The sequence below is a fragment of the Mucor mucedo genome (assembly GCF_025094135.1).
Source record: "Mucor mucedo strain NRRL 3635 chromosome Unknown EV154scaffold_83, whole genome shotgun sequence".
Lineage (NCBI taxonomy): Eukaryota > Fungi > Mucoromycota > Mucoromycetes > Mucorales > Mucoraceae > Mucor > Mucor mucedo.
Window position 1 is genome coordinate 14,160 of NW_026252367.1, and position 18,484 is coordinate 32,643.

The following is an 18,484-nucleotide window of genomic DNA, read 5'->3' on the forward strand; positions in this document are numbered from 1 at the left end:
TTTATCTGTCATCCAAAGAATAGGACCAATAAGATGTTACTATTGCGCAGTTTTTGCGCAGTAGATACGTGAGTTTTATTTTATTATATGTGTAGTTGGTTACCACGTGTCACCTTGAATCATTTCAAAGTTTGAATATCTTACATATAATTGTTTTCTTAAAAAAAAAAAAAGATGGCCTCAGTTACAAAGTAGACGCGAATTTGAGACATAATGATAAAATATATATATATATATTCAGCTCACAAGTTTTTCTGTTACCATAGCATTTTGTTGACAAATCCATGACAAAATATTACATGTTACACATTCATTCTTGTACTCTTATGACCAAAAAGAAGAAGAAAAAAAGTAAAGGCCAATAAACCAAAAATAAAAACTTTTTTCTATTCTATTTTATTTTGGAAAATTAAAATGCGATTGAGGCGCCAACCTTTTGCTAAATTCGATGCGAGTACGAACCCATTTTTATGGAATTCTAAAGATGTGAGCATGTTGATGATTTGTATACTCTCTGTGAGTATCACTACCTATTCATTTCGTGAGTTCCAAGCAAAAATCCTTTTGTACAGCTTTTGATTATTTTTATATATATGTATACTTTTGTACACAGATACAGTTTTATTTTACTATTACTTCGAAAAGAATGTTGTCCCTGCAGATTATGTACCGGTACATACCAGCTTGCTATTCTTGGATAGACCCATTATTCTTTTTCTCATCCTTTGTCTTTTTTTCAGGATGCATTTATTTTTCTTCACACATTGATTGTCGTTTATGTGGCAAATGCAATCACTAGAAAGTACACTAGTGAAAACAAAGATCAGAGGAAGGCCTCAAGAAAAATTTATGTTTATGTTGGGCTAATCACATCCATCGTGGCTTTCGTCGTACGTTTAGCCGTACTTGGATTTATAGCTGATCCCGAAAAACATGGCGATGGTAAAGCCTATCTTTCTACACACACATACATACGACTCATCTCTCTCTGATTTTTTTTATGAAAATTAGATTTCCAATACCTGTATTTCAGCAATTTTATGTTTCTGTTGGAAATCAGTCTTTGGTTACTTTCGCTCGAGTTCGACATTGAGGTTACGAGAGAAGGAAAGAAAATTATAGTTCAAAATCATTCGAACGATGTTATCATTGGTGCTGATCATTAAAATTGTTTTGCAAGGATAGCTTGAAGATAAACTCACTGTCTAAATGCATGGATTCAATGCATTATGGGATTAGCCTTGTTTCGTAATTATTCTATTCTTGTGCATTGAGAAAGAGAGATAAAAGAAACGTGATGCTCGAAATTATGTATTTTATATTACATGTGTACGAACATATGACTGTATTGATAAGGACAACCAACATTTTTTTTAAAAAAGGAAATCTGCCTATTCTTAATTTTAATTATATGAGAAACAAATAAAAAAAAGTCCTCTGTAGCTTGATATGCTCTTCTTTAGACTATGGGCATAACGTCCAATAAGTGAGTATTTATATGTACAAATTAATGGGTTTGCCATTGGCAGGCACAAACAAACAAAAAAATTCGTGCCCCGAGATTTTTTGTAGATACCAGAAAATCCATGCCAGAGATGGTATCTTGGGAAAACCATGCCAGAGATATCTCGGGAAAGAAAAGGGTACTTTTAGCTAGCCACCCACACATAAAAATAATCCTGGAATCGGGGACCCCCTATTTTTTCTAGGAAAAAAGAAATCACCACAGTGCTATCACGGAACTGGGTAGGATGGATGATAAATTAGAAGTTGTTCAATTTGATCCCCTTTTGATGATATATATTATAAAAATAGGATGCTCCTTCGATAGTGGTGAAGTGTAAGTAACAAGTGCTAAAAAGAAAAGAAAAATTAGTATTTAAAAAAGTATTTGGTTAGGATACATACTCGGATCTGACATGTTTTTGGACCTCGTTTAACAGCTTGAACCTTATACCACTAACTGCATCTTGGGCTTGCCCTTTGGTCATATTCTTTAGGCTGGGGCTTGTAAGTTTAACTTGTTTTTGTGGTTTGTTGCAACCGGGGCAGACCATTCCGAAAAAAAAAACGTCCGTCGTGTTTTTTAGAAGCTTGTAAAAAGCGAAGATAGACGAGCAGGAATAAGCTCGTCTATCAGGAGTACCCCCAAGGCGACGTATCTTCTTCCTCCAAAGTTCATGCTGATTAAAAAAAAAAAAAAAATTGGATTTAGTATAGATTTGTAATATTTATAAATAGTTAAAGTACCCAAATTGAACTTGACAGTCTTTTGATTTCCTTGGATAATCTTTCAATAGCCTCTCTTGTTTTGCCGGCCCATTCTTTATTTACGGGCGTATTATCAGATACTGATCTAGTGGAGGCTGTAGCGGGTGTGGCGGCGGGTGTGGTAGTAGGTGTGGTAGTAGGTGCGGCGGCGGGATACGTGACAACAGTGCCATCGCGGGATCGAGTGGGGTGTACAGTAAAATGGATGTTGTTAAGGCTGAGCCCCTTTTCATGATAGCTATTATAAAAGTATGATGCGCCCTCTTTGGTCGAGAAATGAAGATAACAAGTACTAAAAAGAAAAGAAACATTAGTAATCAAAAGAGAATTTGGGTCAGGATACATACTCTGATCTAATATGCTTTTGGATTTCCTTTAATGGTTTATATTTAAGTTGGCCTATGGCCTCTTGGACTTGCCCTTTAGGCATGTCTTTAATTGTGGAGCTTCTAAGTTCAACTTGCTTGTGAGGCTTGTTGCATCCTTGACACGTCATTTTTTTTTATAAAACTGGTATTACGGAAAAAAAAACGTCCACCGTGTTTTTTAAAGGCTTGTAAAAAGCCAAGATAGACGAGCAAGAGTAAGCTCGTTTATCAGGAGTACGTATGATAAATCATACCCCAAGGCGGCGGATCTTCTTCCTTCAAAGTTCACGCTGATTAAAAAAAAATTTGGATTTAGTATAGATTTGTAATATCTTTAAATAGTCAAAGTACCCAAATTGAACTTGATATTCTCTTGATCTCTTGGTCAAGATCTTCTATTGCCCTTTTTGTGCTCAACTTCCATTCATCACTGGTAGAGGTGGTGGTAGCAGGTGCGACTTGGTTATGTAGGTGTTGCGGCGGAATAATTGACCACAGTACCGTCAGGGAACTGGGCGGGTAAGATGGTGTAATGCATGTTGTTCAAAATAATACCATTTTCATGATAAGCGTTATAAAAGAATGCTGCGCCTTGAACTGTTGAGAAGTGCAGGTAGCAGATGCTAAAAAGAAAAGAAAAATTAGTGATCAAAAAGGAATTTGGTCAGGATACATACTCGGATTTATAGCTTTTTTGAACCTCTTTAAGCAACTTAAACTTAATGGCACCTAACGCCTCTTTAATTTGGCCTTTGGCCATATTATTGGATCCAAGACCTTGCATACGAAATTGTTTATTTGGTTTGTTACAACCTTCGCAAACCATTCTGGAAAAAAAAATAACTGAAGAAGAAACGTCCAAATTATTTTTTAAAAGCTTGTAAAAAGCAAAGATAGACGAGCAGGAATAAGCTCGTCTATCAGAAGTACCCCAAGGCGGCGGATCTTCTTCCGTTGAAAAGTGGAGGTAGCAGGTGCTAAAAAGAAAAGAAAAATTAGTATTTAAAAAAGAATTTGGTTAGGATACATACTCGGATTTGACATGTTTTTGTACCTCGTTCAACGGCTTGAACCTTATACCACTCAATACTTCTTGTGCCTGCCCTTTTGTCATATTTTTAAAGCTCGGGCTTCTTAATCTTACTTGTTTTTGTGGGATATAACAACCGGGGCAGACCATTTCGATAAAATAAATGAAGAAAAAACGTCCGCCGTGTTTTTTAAAGGCTTGTAAAAAGCCAAGATAGACGAGCAAGAATAAGCTCGTTTATCAGGAGTACGTATGATAAAGCATATTCCAAGGCGGCGGATCTTCTTCCTTCAAAGTTCATGCTGATTAAAAAAAAAAAAAAAATTGGATTTAGTATAGATTTGTAACATCTTTAAATAGTTAAAGTACCCAAATTGAACTTGATAGTCTCTTGATTTCTTGATCAAGGTGTTCTATTGCTCTTTTTGTGCTAATTTTCCACTCATTATTGATAGAAGTAGTAGTGGTAGCAGGTGCGACTTGTTTTTTGGCTGGTGTGGGTGTAGGTGTGGTGGTAGCGTATTTGACCACAGTACCGTCAGGGAACTGCATGGGAAGGACGGTAAATTGAAGGTTGTTCAACTTGATGCCTTTTTCATTATACGAATTAAAAAAATATGCTGCTCATTCGATAGTAGAGAAGTGGAGGTAGCAGGTGCTAAAAGAAAAAGAAAGATTAGTAATCAAAAAAGAATTTGGTAAGGATACATACTCTGACTTCATGTGTTTTTGGATTTCATTTTAACAACTTTTACTTGGCCTACCGTCATGTTTTTGATACTGGGGCTTTTTAGACGCACTTGCTTGGTGGGTTTGTTGCAACCAGAGCATAGCATTTTGTACTAAGAATTGTGGAATAAAAAAGGCCATAAAAAAACGTCCAACGTATTTTATCTGACTACAATAAAATATTTATCAATAGGACTGCTTCCCAAAGTGTGAATTATAGAACCCAATAGAACAATCTACAGCCAGTCTAGAAGGGTCGGTTGAGTCGACCTTATTTTTCATTGAGATTTAAAATTGTCTGCATAAGCCTGACCACGCACTCTCTGCGTTTAATAGCTCCAAGATGCATCAACAATAGGTAAGATAATGCTATACTACTGGTAGTTTATTTCAGAGATATGAAAGCTACAAGAAGCACTAAATTAGTTCCTTAAATGACGACTTCGAACATGCGTAATTTACGTTTAACAGCTTCATTAACAGATAAGACTTTACAAAACAGTCTGTTTATTTTGTATGATTTGGCATATAAGGTACATTAACCAATCGACATATCTCAGTTTTTTTTTTTTTTTTTTTTTTTTTTTTTTTTTTTTTTTTTAAGGGGACGCCATTGATATTTTAAATTGTCCAAATAAAAAAAAAAAGTCACTTCCTTTTCACCTTATTACAAAAACTTTATAATGGGAAAATCGAAAATCGCCTTATGGCGAGAAATGGAACAATTTAAACGACAAATGCTTTTGAATCCCGGTTACGAACTTTCAGAGAGTGAAATCGCTTCCTTTCAACCCTCTCCTCCCCCAAAACGTTAACCACGTAAAAAAGCTCAGGCACCGAGTTACAACCCTATGTCTATGTTTGAATACCCACCAGACGATGAAAACATTATGACCGTCGTCTTGCATAATTGCACCATGGACCCTTCACCGGCTCCAGCATCTCGAAAGTGTCGACGAATCCGTATCCGTTCTCCTGGACCTATCGTTAAGGCCATACCTGCGAAAGTCAGTCCTGCTGAAGCCAAGAATGAAAGGACCATCGGGTACCAGAGAAAACTGGAGGCTTTGGCCAACAAATGGGCAAAGTTCTCAAAAACATGTGTACCAATTACCTTGTTTTTGTTGGTGAGCAAGGTGGCTTGCCATCCACCGAGATTGTTTCTCCAGTTGCATTCGATTGCCATTGTGGTAGTGAAAAAGTACTTCTGACAAAGACTCTTGTATGTCCGATTTTTTTTTTTGGGAGACCCTCACTTTTTCTGAATTTCCTTTTTTTAATAAGACGAAAGCTAAGTATAAACCATTATTCCAACACTCAATGTTTAATATATAGCATGATAATGTATCCTTAACAAAGCTGTCAGTCAAGTTTTATATATCATCTCATCGTTGATCCTATTTTTTAGATGTTGTGACTATATATACGGTAACTTCTACAGTATACGCCTTATTAAAAGTATTACAACATTCATCATTCTTCAGTGATCTATTGTTCATATATATATATATAAAGGTATGCCCTTGTTCACTTCTTTTTTTTTTTATTAATAATTCTAATGTATAAATATAATCACAGGTAAGCTTTCCCTCGTGAACATCCTTCTGACTATTTTTTATCCAAATTTTACAATCCATTACTCGATTACAAACAAATATATATATAAATATATATGGGTTTATCTATTTTATTTCCATTTATTCATTTTTTTTTTTTTTGTTACAATAATAAAACACGCTGGTTTTTTAATACAGTTTCGCATGAATATTTGTATCTAAACTTTTTTTTTTTGTAATAAAAATAAAAAACTAGCCCATTCTCAATTTAGAAGGTGTTTTGCACCAAATCTAAAAATATGACGACAATGAAAAAATAAGAAATTATTGCGTCACAAAGATAGCGTCACAAAAGTATCGTCACAAAAATTAAAAATTTTTAAAAAAAAAAAGGTATAAAAACCCACTTTTTTTCTCTCAATTAATTTATCCTTTTCTGTCGGCCTTTTGGTATATCTACCTTCGGGTATTTCTGCCTTCGGGTGACTCAGCCTTCGGGCATCTCGCCTTAGGGCATCTCGCCTTCGGGCATCTCGCCTTCGGGCATCTCGCCTTCGGGCATCTCGCCTTAGGGCATCTCGCCTTCGGGCATCTCGCCTTAGGGCATCTCAGCCTTCGGGCATCTCGCCTTAGGGCATCTCAGCCTTCGGGCATCTCGCCTTAGGGCATCTCAGCCTTCGGGCATCTCGCCTTAGGGCATCTCAGCCTTCGGGCATCTCGCCTTAGGGCATCTCAGCCTTCGGGCATCTCGCCTTAGGGCATCTCAGCCTTCGGGCATCTCGCCTTAGGGCATTTTTTTTTAAACACCTTTATAAATAAATGAAAATGAAAAAAAATTCGCTGTTTCATGTTATCAGAGGAGGAGTGATAAAAAAAAATAATTTATACACGCATAGAGTAAACAATACCCACTATGGCGGAAATAATGGCAACTATCTGCCATTTACTTCACAAAACTGCCATTTTTTTGGCGTGCAAAAGTGGCAGATATGATATTCTATAATAACAAAAGAGGCACAACTGCCATATTTTTGGCTGGCAAAAATGGCACCTTTAACAGTTGAATGAAGCCAAGAGGTTCACTGCTGCTGTTTTTTGGTTTTAAAAAATGGCATCTATTTTAGTTTGTTGAAGACAAATCATTCACAGCTTCCATTTTCCTGGCTTGTAAAAGTGGCAGTTATGATATTCTATAATAACAAAACGTTCACAGCTGCCACTTTTTTTTAAACGGACAAACCCTTAACCTCTCTTTTAGACCCATTCTTTTATATTTGGTAGGCTCACATTTTCTTATTCATTGTTATTATTGGCAGTAAAGCACGTTTTATTGGATTGTTTATTTATATTTCAGTGGTGTATAGGAGAGTTTGATATAACTTTAACCTTTTTATTTAGGTTTGTGGTTGTATACATGGCAATAAGATATACCATTATAATGCTTGGATGTTACTTTAGCTTACCTTTGATTCTCTTAACACTCTACAAAGGTATTGTAAGAAAATAGTAATATTGTTATTAATTCTGTATTTTATTACCAGCCTTAAGTTCTGATGTCGATGATTATTTGACCGGTGGTGTTCCTAAAATGTCGTCGTTTGAGTGAAAGGTACACAGAATAAATAGTCTATATGTAAGCAGTATGATATCAATAAGAATAAAACATAACTTTTTAAAGGCTATTTACCTGTAAAGATAGAACCGTTTATTGATGAGGGCCATTATCTATGGAAAATGGTTATATTATACAGGCGTACTTCAGTTTGATCAAAATAAAAAAAAATAGGCTAAATTTTTATCTAAAAAAAAACCCTTTAGTTTTTTATACAGATTACATGTCATTGCTTCAGTCATTGCAAACATACTCAATTCCAACATATTTTTTCACACATTCCGTTATTTAGAAGGGGCTATATACCCTTACCATTATTATTTGAAGGCTATTTATTTTAAAAGATAAATAAAAGTAAAAGAAAGAGAGAAAAAATTGTAAGCTAAAAGAACGCTAAAATACACACTAATAAAGAAGCTAAAAACCAGAATGGACCAATCATGTCGACCAGACACGACTATTATCTTCTTCTGGTTCTTTTACGTGAAGGTTCATTCGCTACCTCTGGTGGAGGAGAAATGTATAAAAATAAAGTATCGCATATGAGTATACATATATCATGCATGAAAAACAATAAAAAAAACCTACAGCACGTCTGCTATGATGGGGGACTCATCGCGACCCATATCTTCGAAAGCTTCATTGATAGAGTCTGAACTATCGGGATCTTGTTGATTCTACATTTTTTTACCTTGTTAACGATATTGATGAAATAAACCGCATAAGAATTTTTTACTGTTACCCTTCTTCTGTGTGTTTGGTTGTCACTTTTAAAGCTCTCCCTTAACAAGCTTTTGGCACACCACATTCTCTTACACTGGTATATTTTGAGCCCCTTGTCATTCGCAAGTTTTTCCAGGCGCAATATCTTTTTTTTTTAAAAAAAAAATAAGTAAAAAAAATGGCAACTTGTTACCATTTGCTTCACAAGCGCAAAAAATCATTTTTTATACCGTAACCCATCAAATTCGGATCAATATTGCATCGATGTTTTGGCATATAGCAATCTAATTTTAACTTTGAGATAGTTTCTATAACATCTAAACTACATATTGACGGTTCCAGAAATGTTTTTGAAGCATTTTTGTTTTTTTATGATATTATGATCATTTGTATCAATCTTTTGCTCGAATCTTATTGGCTGGGGATATCGAGCAAATAAAAAAAATGGCAGTTATGTTGCCATTTAATTCACAGCTGCTGGTATGTCCGCCATAGTGACCATTTATGTTATATTGGGTGGGGGGTCAATAAGAAAAAAATTGCTCACTTAACAAAATATTTTTTGCTCACTTTAACTTGTACATTTCGAACAAATTTAGAAAAATCAATATAATCCAAGAGACTTTCGTATCTTTTAGGAAGATGGACATGGAATTGATGTGGTAGAGCTTGGAATTGAACCAGTTGAAATGGATAGTTACTCACTCGCTGACACTGTTGACTTCGATAGTTACATGGAATTTAAACCACCTGAAAAGCTTGAGCCATCAATTAAAGTCAACAAGATGGTTTCTGCTGCTGCATCAGAACCAGTTTCTTATTACAAGAAACATGGAGACATTGTTAAGGGCCATTTTTTCTACCTGGTTTATGAAGAAGGCCTGACTGTAGGTAAAGCAGGAAAGCAGCTAGATATTACCCGTAGAATTGCTTACGACTGGTTGAAAAAAATACCAAGATTTGATTAATGAATCGCGGGATGGATTGGAGACGAAAAGAAAGTTGCTAGACCTGCTTTATTGAATGAAGAGAATAAAAAGCATTAGAAGAAACATTTATCGGCCACCCTTCTGCAACTTTGGATCAGGCAATAGAAAGTCTTACCAGCCAGTTCAGTGAATTAAAAGTAACCAAAACAACTGTTTACAACTTTACGACGGAGAAGTGTGCCTTGTCATTTAAAAAAGTGCACTTTCATTCAAAAGAAAGAAACTCGTCCGTAAGCATTGAGAAAAGATTCGACTGGCTTACAAGATGGATTCAAACCGACATGGATTACAACAATAATTGTGTTTTCATCGACGAGTCCGCCTTTTACATCAATTTGAAGCGAACAATGGCTTAGTTGTCGTGATCGAGGCTATATACTTAATATATGACTCTATCTACACTTCTTAAATCTTCCATTTGATAATCCTAAATATAATTCTTATTGGTACTTTATATTAAATACTGATCATTTACTTTATGTACAGGCTTGATCTTATATCATCCTTCATACAAGTATAAGGCATACATTTAAATAATAACATGAATATGAAAACATATGAAGGTTACATCAGCCACGTTGAGGTGCCACAGCTATCTTTAATAAGAACTACATTTTCCCCTGAATGTTGTGCTACAAGATATACACGGTTTAAGAATGAATGTTATTGTTATTGTTATTGACATCTCATTATGGTCTTTCTATATGGGATCATTACATCCGAGTATTATCTGGATAAATCTACCCACAACCGTCATCAGCCCATCTGTGATCAATGTCTGAAATAATGTGTATATAAAGACCCCCATTTATTTGTTTAATAAAGCTTTAGTTTATTTTTGCAGTTTGATAATTTCACTTTGTTAAATTTTACATTTTATTCTTAATTCACTCTCGAATTTCTCATTAGTCTAAAAAAAGGCACTCGAGCCGAGGTTATCCAACCACTGACACGACAATTGTGGGTGCTATATTCCCGTATGGCATTGTCAATGTTACGATAAGGGTACACCCTATTCAGCCGCTTCTAAAAAACGAAAGATGGTTGGTGGTAGTAAGATGCAGAAAAGTATTGGTACAGTTACGGGACTTTACTTCAATTTTATTGCCAGCATTATCGATGGGATGGATTTTCATGAGGAATTTAAAGGGCATTATATTATCATGGATAATGCGCCCATACGTACATCAGATTAGATTAGAATGTTTATCGAAAGTCGTGGGTATGGGTGTGTGTATCTACTACCTTATTCCCCTGAACTAAACCCTATTGAGCAGTTTTGGTCTGTTGCTAAGAGTAAACTGAAACGTGAAAAACTGTTGGAGGCCGAAACTCTGAACACCAGAATCACTGAAGCATGCCAAAATGTCTTGATAAGCGACTTGAAGGGCTTTTGCCGGTATTCTTAGTCCAAGTTCGAAACTTGTTTAAATAAAAATCCCCTCTAAAATAATTCGCACACACTGTGCAAAAAAGATTCCTGGAAGTGAGCAAAAAAAAAAAAAAAAAAAAAAGAAGAAAGTGTGCCGAAATTGAGTAGTTTTTTCTGAGATTGTGCGAATAGTTTATGAAAATGGTGTATGGTACGATGTTTTTGTGTTTATTGTTTGTTTCCACCCCCAAACAAAAATCAGTCGCTGTTTTTACATAAACCCCCCCCCCATTTCGCATTGGTTTGGATGAAATCAATGAATTTTCCACTTTATACAAAAGAGACATCATTTGGTATTACTTGAATATTTATGGAGAAAAATTAGTAGATAATTTTATCGGATCTACAAGTTGTATCATGAAGTCACCATAAAGTTCCAAAATGGGACTTATTGATGACTGAGTAATGTGGGTTATTTCTGATCTGTGCATCTATAGGCATTTGTGACATATTAAAAACATTTAAAACTTCGTAGTCTTCTGAACTCGTAGCTTCGATTAAAAAACCTTGGGATGACAGTCTACGGGTTACAAAGTTTCCGGTCAGGTCAGTTGCGCATGTGCTGAAAATGCTTGCCAAACCAAGATGTTCATCTTTTATCAGCACAAATTCAAAAGCTTCAACGAAATAATAGCCGTTTGCTTTTTGGAAAATCCTTCCAAGAGTTTGACTATTTTTTTGGCTGTTGATGTTTTTGAATAGAGTAGCGAGACCAACAGTCAGCTTATTATTACTTTTATTATTGTCTAACAGTTCAAGCTCGCTTTAGAAAAAGCATTGGATCATAAGACAAAAGAACATCTTCACTGCACATTTCATACATTGGTGCTGAAGAATCTCTTATAAACGATCCATGTTGGCACATATGGCGTAGCATATATTCTTCCAAAAATCTTGATGTTTCATCTCTTGAACCATTATGGCAATTAGTATGGCACAGTAGCTCTCGCATAAACTTGTGTTGTTCACAACGTTCAGCCTCAGTGCGAGGACCACCAACATATCTTTCTACGTCGTCTGATAAGTGGACTAGCAAGTGTACTTTTAGTCTGTTACATTATGATGAATATTTCATTTTTGCTAGGGGAGTCTGTCCAGGATTTGCTGATCTACAGTGTAAATTTTGTATTGATGTATGCTGAAAATTATCCATAGCTGCTATTGTTTCTGTTACTAAAACGGCTAGCATATTTTTGTATTGTTCGAAGTTATCAATTTTTTTCCATGTATATGAGACACGAAAGTGATGCTTACTTGTTGAAACTGTGGAAAAACGGGTTGTTTGACACGGAAAAATAAAAGAAAAAAAAACAGGAAGAACAAGATTAATATTGCTTGTAGGCTTTTTTATTCTTATTAAAAGTGAATGGTAAAATTATGGGCTAGTTTGTGTTCACTTGGTATTATTGGCTGTATTTACCAGTGACTGATGAGCCTTATCAGTGTAGCCAATCTGTTATTCGAAATGGGATCTTCTTTTGGAGTATCCAGTAACCCTAAGTTGTGATAATGTATAACTCAGGATATTTTTTATGTTATTATTTTTTATGAGTCTTATGATATTATGTACCTGTCGATCAAGGATCGATGAAATGATTTTATATGCGATTTTAGTACATGCTCCCCCACCAGCGTTAGCGTAGCTCGCGAAATAAGGAATTATTAATTGATGTATAACAAAATACAACTACTACTTCTTAAGTACCATTTTTTTTTTTTTTATACTTTGTAGTAACCATAATTATTATGCATGAATGTCAAAATCCAGAAAGTGGGACTGAGATACAAAAAAAAAAATTATTCGCCTATTGTTTGTACAAGGGGTTTCCTCTTATCAGTTCTTTCTTGTTTTACTTCGTAAGACATGTTCACGTAGTTGACTGGAACTATTTTTACTGTTGTGCTTCCTTTTTTTACTGTTGTGCTTCCTTTTTTTACTAGATGGTATGTTTATAACTTCATTGTCTGTTGACGATGCATTGCTAACCGATTTCCGTTGTTGTTTATTAGAATCCGCGACTAGTTTAGCATTTCTTTCTTGATCTAATTTCTTTTGTTCATTTACTTTAACCCAGTGTTTGCGAGTTGTTTCGGGATTGGAGAATGCAGCTGCGTCAAGCTAGGAATATTCTCGTTCACCATAGCCTACCCAATTTACGAGATACTGTCTATCGTTGACTGGCCCTTCATGCGTGCGAATTTCTTTCACTTCATATAATTTATCTTCAATGGCACTTTCGTCGATGGTAACAACTTTCAGTTCTGATGGTACGTAGTCTCTGTGGAGCATCTCTTTCAGTTTATCTTTTAACACATCTGTACCAGCTTTGGGTTTAATGACGACGGTAAATGGACCTTCATATAGAGGAGATAGTTTACTTGCTCGGGACGGTAATTTCACCATGACAGTTGATCCAATGGGACTATCAATAAGGTAGTGATTATCATCAAATCTTTTTCCCTGTAATTTCATTAATTCGTTCGTTCTTTGGTGTATAGCGGGAAAGACGATGTCAGCCATGTATTCAGCCTTTTTTATCAAGTCATCCACTGTAGAAACCTTATTTGGAAGAGAAGATTGTGTTGAAGGGTCGTTACGATCCTGTATAGTAGGGAACTGTCGAGCAAACATAAGTGAGAAAGGATAACTGCCTATCCTATTGCGTATTTTTAAATTACAACACAATTGTGTTGCTGGTAAGATCGTGTCCCATTTGCCTGTATCATTGCCACACATTTTCCTAACCGTATTTACGATATTTTTCACAGTATTTTCTGCGCAACCGTTGGATTGAGGGTAATAAGGTGTGGAGAAGTGATGAGGTATGCCGAGGGTCTTTGTAATCGACGCCATCAGCCCATTCCGATACTCACAACAATTATCTGTTAAAATTGCGGTTCTAGGTAAACCATAGTCGCCAAAGATCTGACAGAGAGCATTTGCAACAGTATCACTTTGTTTGTTCGGGAGAGCCTTTGCTACGATATAGCGAGTACAGATATCAACGAAAATGAGAATGTAGACATTTTGATTAGCAGTTACACTGAAGGGTCCAGCCATATCGGATGCAATGTGTGCAAAAGGTTCGGCAACTACTATAGACTTAAATGGATGATACCCTTTTCGAGCTACATTGTGTCGTGCGCAATCAATACAACTGCTGACAACTTGTTTAGCTTCGGTGAATATCCCAGTCCAGTGTAATCCTTCTTCGTGCAATCTTTGGACGATACTTTCTGTACCGAAATGTCCCGGATTATGTGCATCACGTAATAGTTTATGTCTGTTTTCAATCGGTGGAGCGATATAGTCGGTAGGATTTGTTTTGTACTGTGGAGAGTCTATTTTCACGGCTAATACATTAAGGTTTGCGTCTGTGCTCTTAATGCTTCGTTTGTAAATAAATTTATCTGTCGATGTGATTTTATCGGTAGATTTAAAACTTTCAACGGGATTTTCGTTTTCTTCTTTCCAATATAATTCGATTCAATTGTTTGATCTTTTTATCTTCTTCTTCAAGTTCTTTATCGTCATCTAAAGGTGGATATAGTCTGCTGAGCGGGTCAGGCAAGACGTTATCAATTCCTTTGATGTAGGTGACCGTTAATGAAAATTGATCTAAAACATCCATATAAGATGGAATTGTTCGATTTGGAACGTGCATGGTATAATAAAATGTAATAACATGGTGATCGGTCCAGACTTCTATTTTTGGTTGACCCAGTAATAGGGACCGAAATCTTTGGAATCCGTAATAAATGGCAAATAGTTCTTGTCGATTGACTGACCAGTTTTGAGCCGATGTAGGTAAAGATGTACTTGCCATAGCGATGATGATGGTTCTATTCTTATCATCACGTTGAGTTAAAGCCGCAGATGCAGCATATTGCGAGGCCTCTGTTTCAAGATACATTTTATTTTCCATACGAGGTGTGTGTAACACAGCTTTAGACAGTAGTATTTGCTTGATATTATTTAGACGATCAGTATAAAATTGTGTCCATTTGTTTTTCACATCTTTATCATTTCGCAATTTATCTAAAGGAGCAGCTATGTCAGATATCTTTGGTACGTAATTTCTCAGATATGAGACGACACCCATGATTTTTCTGACTTGTTCAGCTGATTTAGGAATAGCCCATTCGTGGATATTAGACAGTCTACGTTGATCAATTTTTGTGATGCCAGGTCCAATAACGAACCCGAGCATGTAGATACTGGTTTTAAAGAATGTGCATTTAGCGTAATTAATTTTTAGATTAGCAGCAGTTAATTTATCGATTGCTCTCTTTACAATGCTGGCATGATTCTTAGTATCAGAGAATATACAACAATCATCAACGTACGTGGCTATTTGTGCTTCACGATTAAAAATGATATTCATAACGCGGCAAAATTGACTAGTGACAAATTTGAGACCGAAACAAGTTCCTACCCATTTATAGGTTTTATCATCAAACATAAAAGATAGTACTTCTTGACTGGCTTCATCCACTTTGAAGCTATTGTATGCAGACTTTAAATCAAGCCGACTAAATACAACTCCAGTAGATACCTTGTCAAAAATATCTTGGATATTAGGGACAGAAAAATCTTCTACCAACGAATCATCTATGTTCATGTTTTGTCTTCTGAGATCAAGACAGATTCTTGTATTGGTAAGATTGTTATTTTCATCCTTTTTTCCAATGGCTAATAATGGTGAATTAAATTTGTTACTTGGTTTACTCTTTACTACAACCCCTGAACTTAACCATTCGGCTAATTTTTTCTTTATTTCAGGTCGAGCATGATAAGGTAACGGGTACTGACGGATGTAACAGTTTGTGGCATCCTTCTTTATAGGTATTCTAGCGATACTTTCAGGAATATTGCAAAACTGACCCGGTTTAATTTCAGCGTTTCTTTTTACAGAAGGTTCAATAAAATTCATAAATTGTTCTCTTTCAATCGCTGTGCCAAATTCAGCATTTTCAGGATCATATTTATCCGAAGGATCATAGTTAGCGTTTTCGAATTGAATATCTTCAGATTCTTCATCATCTGGATATTTATGTGTTACATTAGTTAAACCAATATTTAAATGAGTCAGGATATCTGTGCCTAACAGTATGTCATATTCTGTATCAAGTGGATCTAAAAACTCAACCACTTCAAAACAAAATTCAAAACTTATACATATCATTAAGATATCTAACTTTTATAGGTTCAGCTTGACTGATTCTTTTAGCAGAGTTAGAGAGGAAATTTAAATTGCCTTTTGTAATATTTATTTTTGAGCTGGTTCCTCATGTGGTAGACTGGCGCTGTCTACCAGATCATTTTCTTCAAAAACATCATAATTGTCATGATTGTCATTATCATCAAAATAACTAGATCCATCTTCCAATCCTACCATGTCGTTAAAAGATTCGACAGCGAGATCATCATTTGTCATACCAGAATCATCAGTGTCTGTGTCACTATCAAATGGATATTAACACATATAAATTTTTAAAGCCATAACAAAAATCTTACTGCGAAAGACGTGAGTTATGTGCTACGTTTAAATGGCGATTCGCATTCGCTGGATTGGAGAAATCATTTTTTACAAATGAAGCACTTTGTTGAAGGTTTTTTAAAGCAAGAAAGTGAAAACTGAGAGGACATGTTCACGATTAGAAATCAAAACAAAAAATAGAACAAAAGGCAATAGATGCAAATTATCAGAAAGTTTCTTTTTTTGGTATGTACCGTTGTCTATTGGTGTTGGTAAGTAACGAAGTCTTCAAACAAAGCAAACGATAATGATACTAGAAACTTCATAGGGCTACTCTGTACTTTTATTGAAAATCAACTTGTTGTAAGTCTTTATAAATGATCTTCACATCGCTTTTGGCTTTATTAACATGTACTTTGTAATTAACTTGATCGATCAGGATATACTGAAAGGAGGAAAGGTGGATCTTATTACTCTTTAGTTTTTACATTTGTTCTTTAACACAGTCTTTTTATCTTTTAAAATATGGTTAAATTACACACATCATCAAACTTAAGGTATATCAGATGTTCATCTTAAAAATATGATAGTTTTTCTAATGGTTATCTTTCTAAAACAGACTTATATCAGTATCTGTTTTTTTCCCGTTACCGTAGTATTTCTCTTCTTTCTTTATGGCTTATGTTATAAATCTTTGCAATACAATAAAAACATGTTTTTATGGCGTAAATACAGCATGTGAATTTATAAGCATTTCTTTGATGCATATTACAAAAAGCCTCACCCCCCATCGCTTTACCCCCGTTCGAAGAAAAATACACTGGGTGTGTATAGTAAGAAAGAGCATAGCACATGGTTAAGGGGAGCAAGACCCAAGTTCAAGGTAAAAGAGTATGAATTAGACCACGGGGCTAACTCTGTATGCAACACAAGGCAAAAGAAAAGAGAGAGAGAAAATAATGCCTTTTTTTTAATAGTTGTTATTATCTGATAATAAAAAAACTGTAAACACGGTAATCATGGCAGTATCTTTTTTGAGTTAAGCATTTAAATTGTTTTTGTTTCTTGCCCATATTATAAAAATTTATTACGTAAAAAAAAAAAGGGGGGGGGGGTCAACGCTACTCGTTGTCCAATGCATTTTGTAAAAGATTTCGAGCCCTTTTCAGGCGCTCGATCTCTTGATCAAGATCTTCTATTGCCCTTTTAGTACTTAACTTCCACTCATTATTGGTAGAAGTGGTGGGTGTCTGTGTGGGTGTGTGGGTGGGTGGGTGGGTGGTTGTATGTGTGGGTGTAGGTGCTGTGGTGGGATATCTGACAACAGTACCGTTAGGGAACTGCATAGGATTAACGGTAAACTGAAGGTTGTTCAAGTTGATACCCTTTTCATTATAAGAATTGAAAAAATATGCAGCTCCTTCAATTGTAGAGAAGTGGAGGTAGCAAGTGCTAAAAAGAAAAGAAAAATTAGTAATCAAAAAAGACTTTGGTTAGGATACATACTCTGATTTAACATGCTTTTGGACCTCGTTCATTGTACTTTACACGATTTTGAGTAGTGATAAATTGCTAAGAGGTGGTTGGTTTAATATATAAGGAAAATAAAGTTATACGACGACTTGATGATTAAAATTTCCAGTAAGTAATGCGTTCAGTTTAAGCATCAATTTTACACGTTGACCAATTTCAAGGGAATGAAATATAAATTTACAAGAAGAATGACAATAAAAAAAAAATCAAAAAGTAATGTCGATACCTATATGCTTTGACAGGTATTACACTCTCATTTAGTAGAAATGTAGTTGTGATATCAGACAGTATAAATACGTTTTATAACATTTTCGATAAATTTAAGTCTGTTTTTACGAAGTTTTACGTACATGTTATCAACCTCCTCTGGTTGTTACCTTACAACAGCGAGGTGCTAATTTAAGCTATACGACTACATGAAACATAAGTAGTTATATTCTCTACATACTTAGAAGAACAATATCAGTCATTTATTTTGAAAATACCAATCGATATTTATAATTCTATATGATAAAACTCGGAAGCATTACAGGTACGTGTGGGATATTTGAGAATGATATCACTCAACATTAAGTTCTGCAACTAAAATCATTCTTGTATCAATAGTTTCTGAGTGAGATACTAGTGTCGTCTATTTACATTAACAGACCAAAAGTCCGGCCGAGAAGCCTTACCTTCTGCCTTTTGTAAGCTAATGGTATCAGTTGTCTTGATATATCGGGGAATGATCGGTAAAAAGCTGTTTTACAAAGAACCTCTTA

General features: G+C 35.3%; 7 protein-coding genes across 7 annotated transcripts; 2 read left to right on the forward strand and 5 right to left on the reverse strand.

Annotated features, from left to right (window-relative positions):
• The first annotated feature begins 391 nt into the window (after positions 1 to 391).
• Positions 392 to 1,418, forward strand: EV154DRAFT_517111 (uncharacterized protein). Its single transcript, XM_051602460.1, has 4 exons — positions 392 to 541; positions 614 to 672; positions 741 to 942; positions 1,012 to 1,418. The coding sequence occupies exons 1-4, from the start codon at positions 415 to 417 to the stop codon at positions 1,164 to 1,166; spliced, it is 543 nt and encodes a 180-aa protein (XP_051454994.1). The 5' UTR covers positions 392 to 414; the 3' UTR covers positions 1,167 to 1,418.
• EV154DRAFT_517115 (uncharacterized protein) lies at positions 1,419 to 2,804 on the reverse strand. Its single transcript, XM_051602461.1, has 4 exons — positions 2,619 to 2,804; positions 2,251 to 2,563; positions 1,909 to 2,183; positions 1,419 to 1,854 (listed from the first exon to the last, which is right to left on the reverse strand). The coding sequence occupies exons 1-4, from the start codon at positions 2,765 to 2,767 to the stop codon at positions 1,764 to 1,766; spliced, it is 828 nt and encodes a 275-aa protein (XP_051454995.1). The 5' UTR covers positions 2,768 to 2,804; the 3' UTR covers positions 1,419 to 1,763.
• A 298-nt stretch (positions 2,805 to 3,102) lies between these two features.
• On the reverse strand, positions 3,103 to 3,819 carry EV154DRAFT_483923 (uncharacterized protein; the record flags this gene model as incomplete). The annotated part of the gene is made up of 3 exons (XM_051598613.1): positions 3,103 to 3,262; positions 3,317 to 3,616; positions 3,671 to 3,819. 3 exons carry the CDS (start codon positions 3,817 to 3,819, stop codon positions 3,103 to 3,105), a joined length of 609 nt encoding a protein of 202 aa, XP_051454996.1.
• A 210-nt stretch (positions 3,820 to 4,029) lies between these two features.
• On the reverse strand, positions 4,030 to 4,539 carry EV154DRAFT_483924 (uncharacterized protein; the record flags this gene model as incomplete). The annotated part of the gene is made up of 2 exons (XM_051598614.1): positions 4,030 to 4,259; positions 4,425 to 4,539. The coding sequence occupies 2 exons, from the start codon at positions 4,537 to 4,539 to the stop codon at positions 4,030 to 4,032; spliced, it is 345 nt and encodes a 114-aa protein (XP_051454997.1).
• A 542-nt stretch (positions 4,540 to 5,081) lies between these two features.
• EV154DRAFT_483925 (uncharacterized protein) lies at positions 5,082 to 5,609 on the forward strand (the record flags this gene model as incomplete). Its single annotated transcript, XM_051598615.1, has 2 exons — positions 5,082 to 5,169; positions 5,227 to 5,609. 2 exons carry the CDS (start codon positions 5,082 to 5,084, stop codon positions 5,607 to 5,609), a joined length of 471 nt encoding a protein of 156 aa, XP_051454998.1.
• Positions 5,610 to 11,073: 5,464 nt separating this feature from the next.
• EV154DRAFT_483926 (uncharacterized protein) lies at positions 11,074 to 11,899 on the reverse strand (the record flags this gene model as incomplete). The annotated part of the gene is made up of 3 exons (XM_051598616.1): positions 11,074 to 11,473; positions 11,532 to 11,739; positions 11,824 to 11,899. 3 exons carry the CDS (start codon positions 11,897 to 11,899, stop codon positions 11,074 to 11,076), a joined length of 684 nt encoding a protein of 227 aa, XP_051454999.1.
• Positions 11,900 to 17,257: 5,358 nt separating this feature from the next.
• EV154DRAFT_553694 (uncharacterized protein) lies at positions 17,258 to 17,728 on the reverse strand (the record flags this gene model as incomplete). Its single annotated transcript, XM_051605143.1, has 2 exons — positions 17,258 to 17,642; positions 17,697 to 17,728. 2 exons carry the CDS (start codon positions 17,726 to 17,728, stop codon positions 17,312 to 17,314), a joined length of 363 nt encoding a protein of 120 aa, XP_051455000.1. The 3' UTR covers positions 17,258 to 17,311.
• Positions 17,729 to 18,484: the final 756 nt, after the last annotated feature.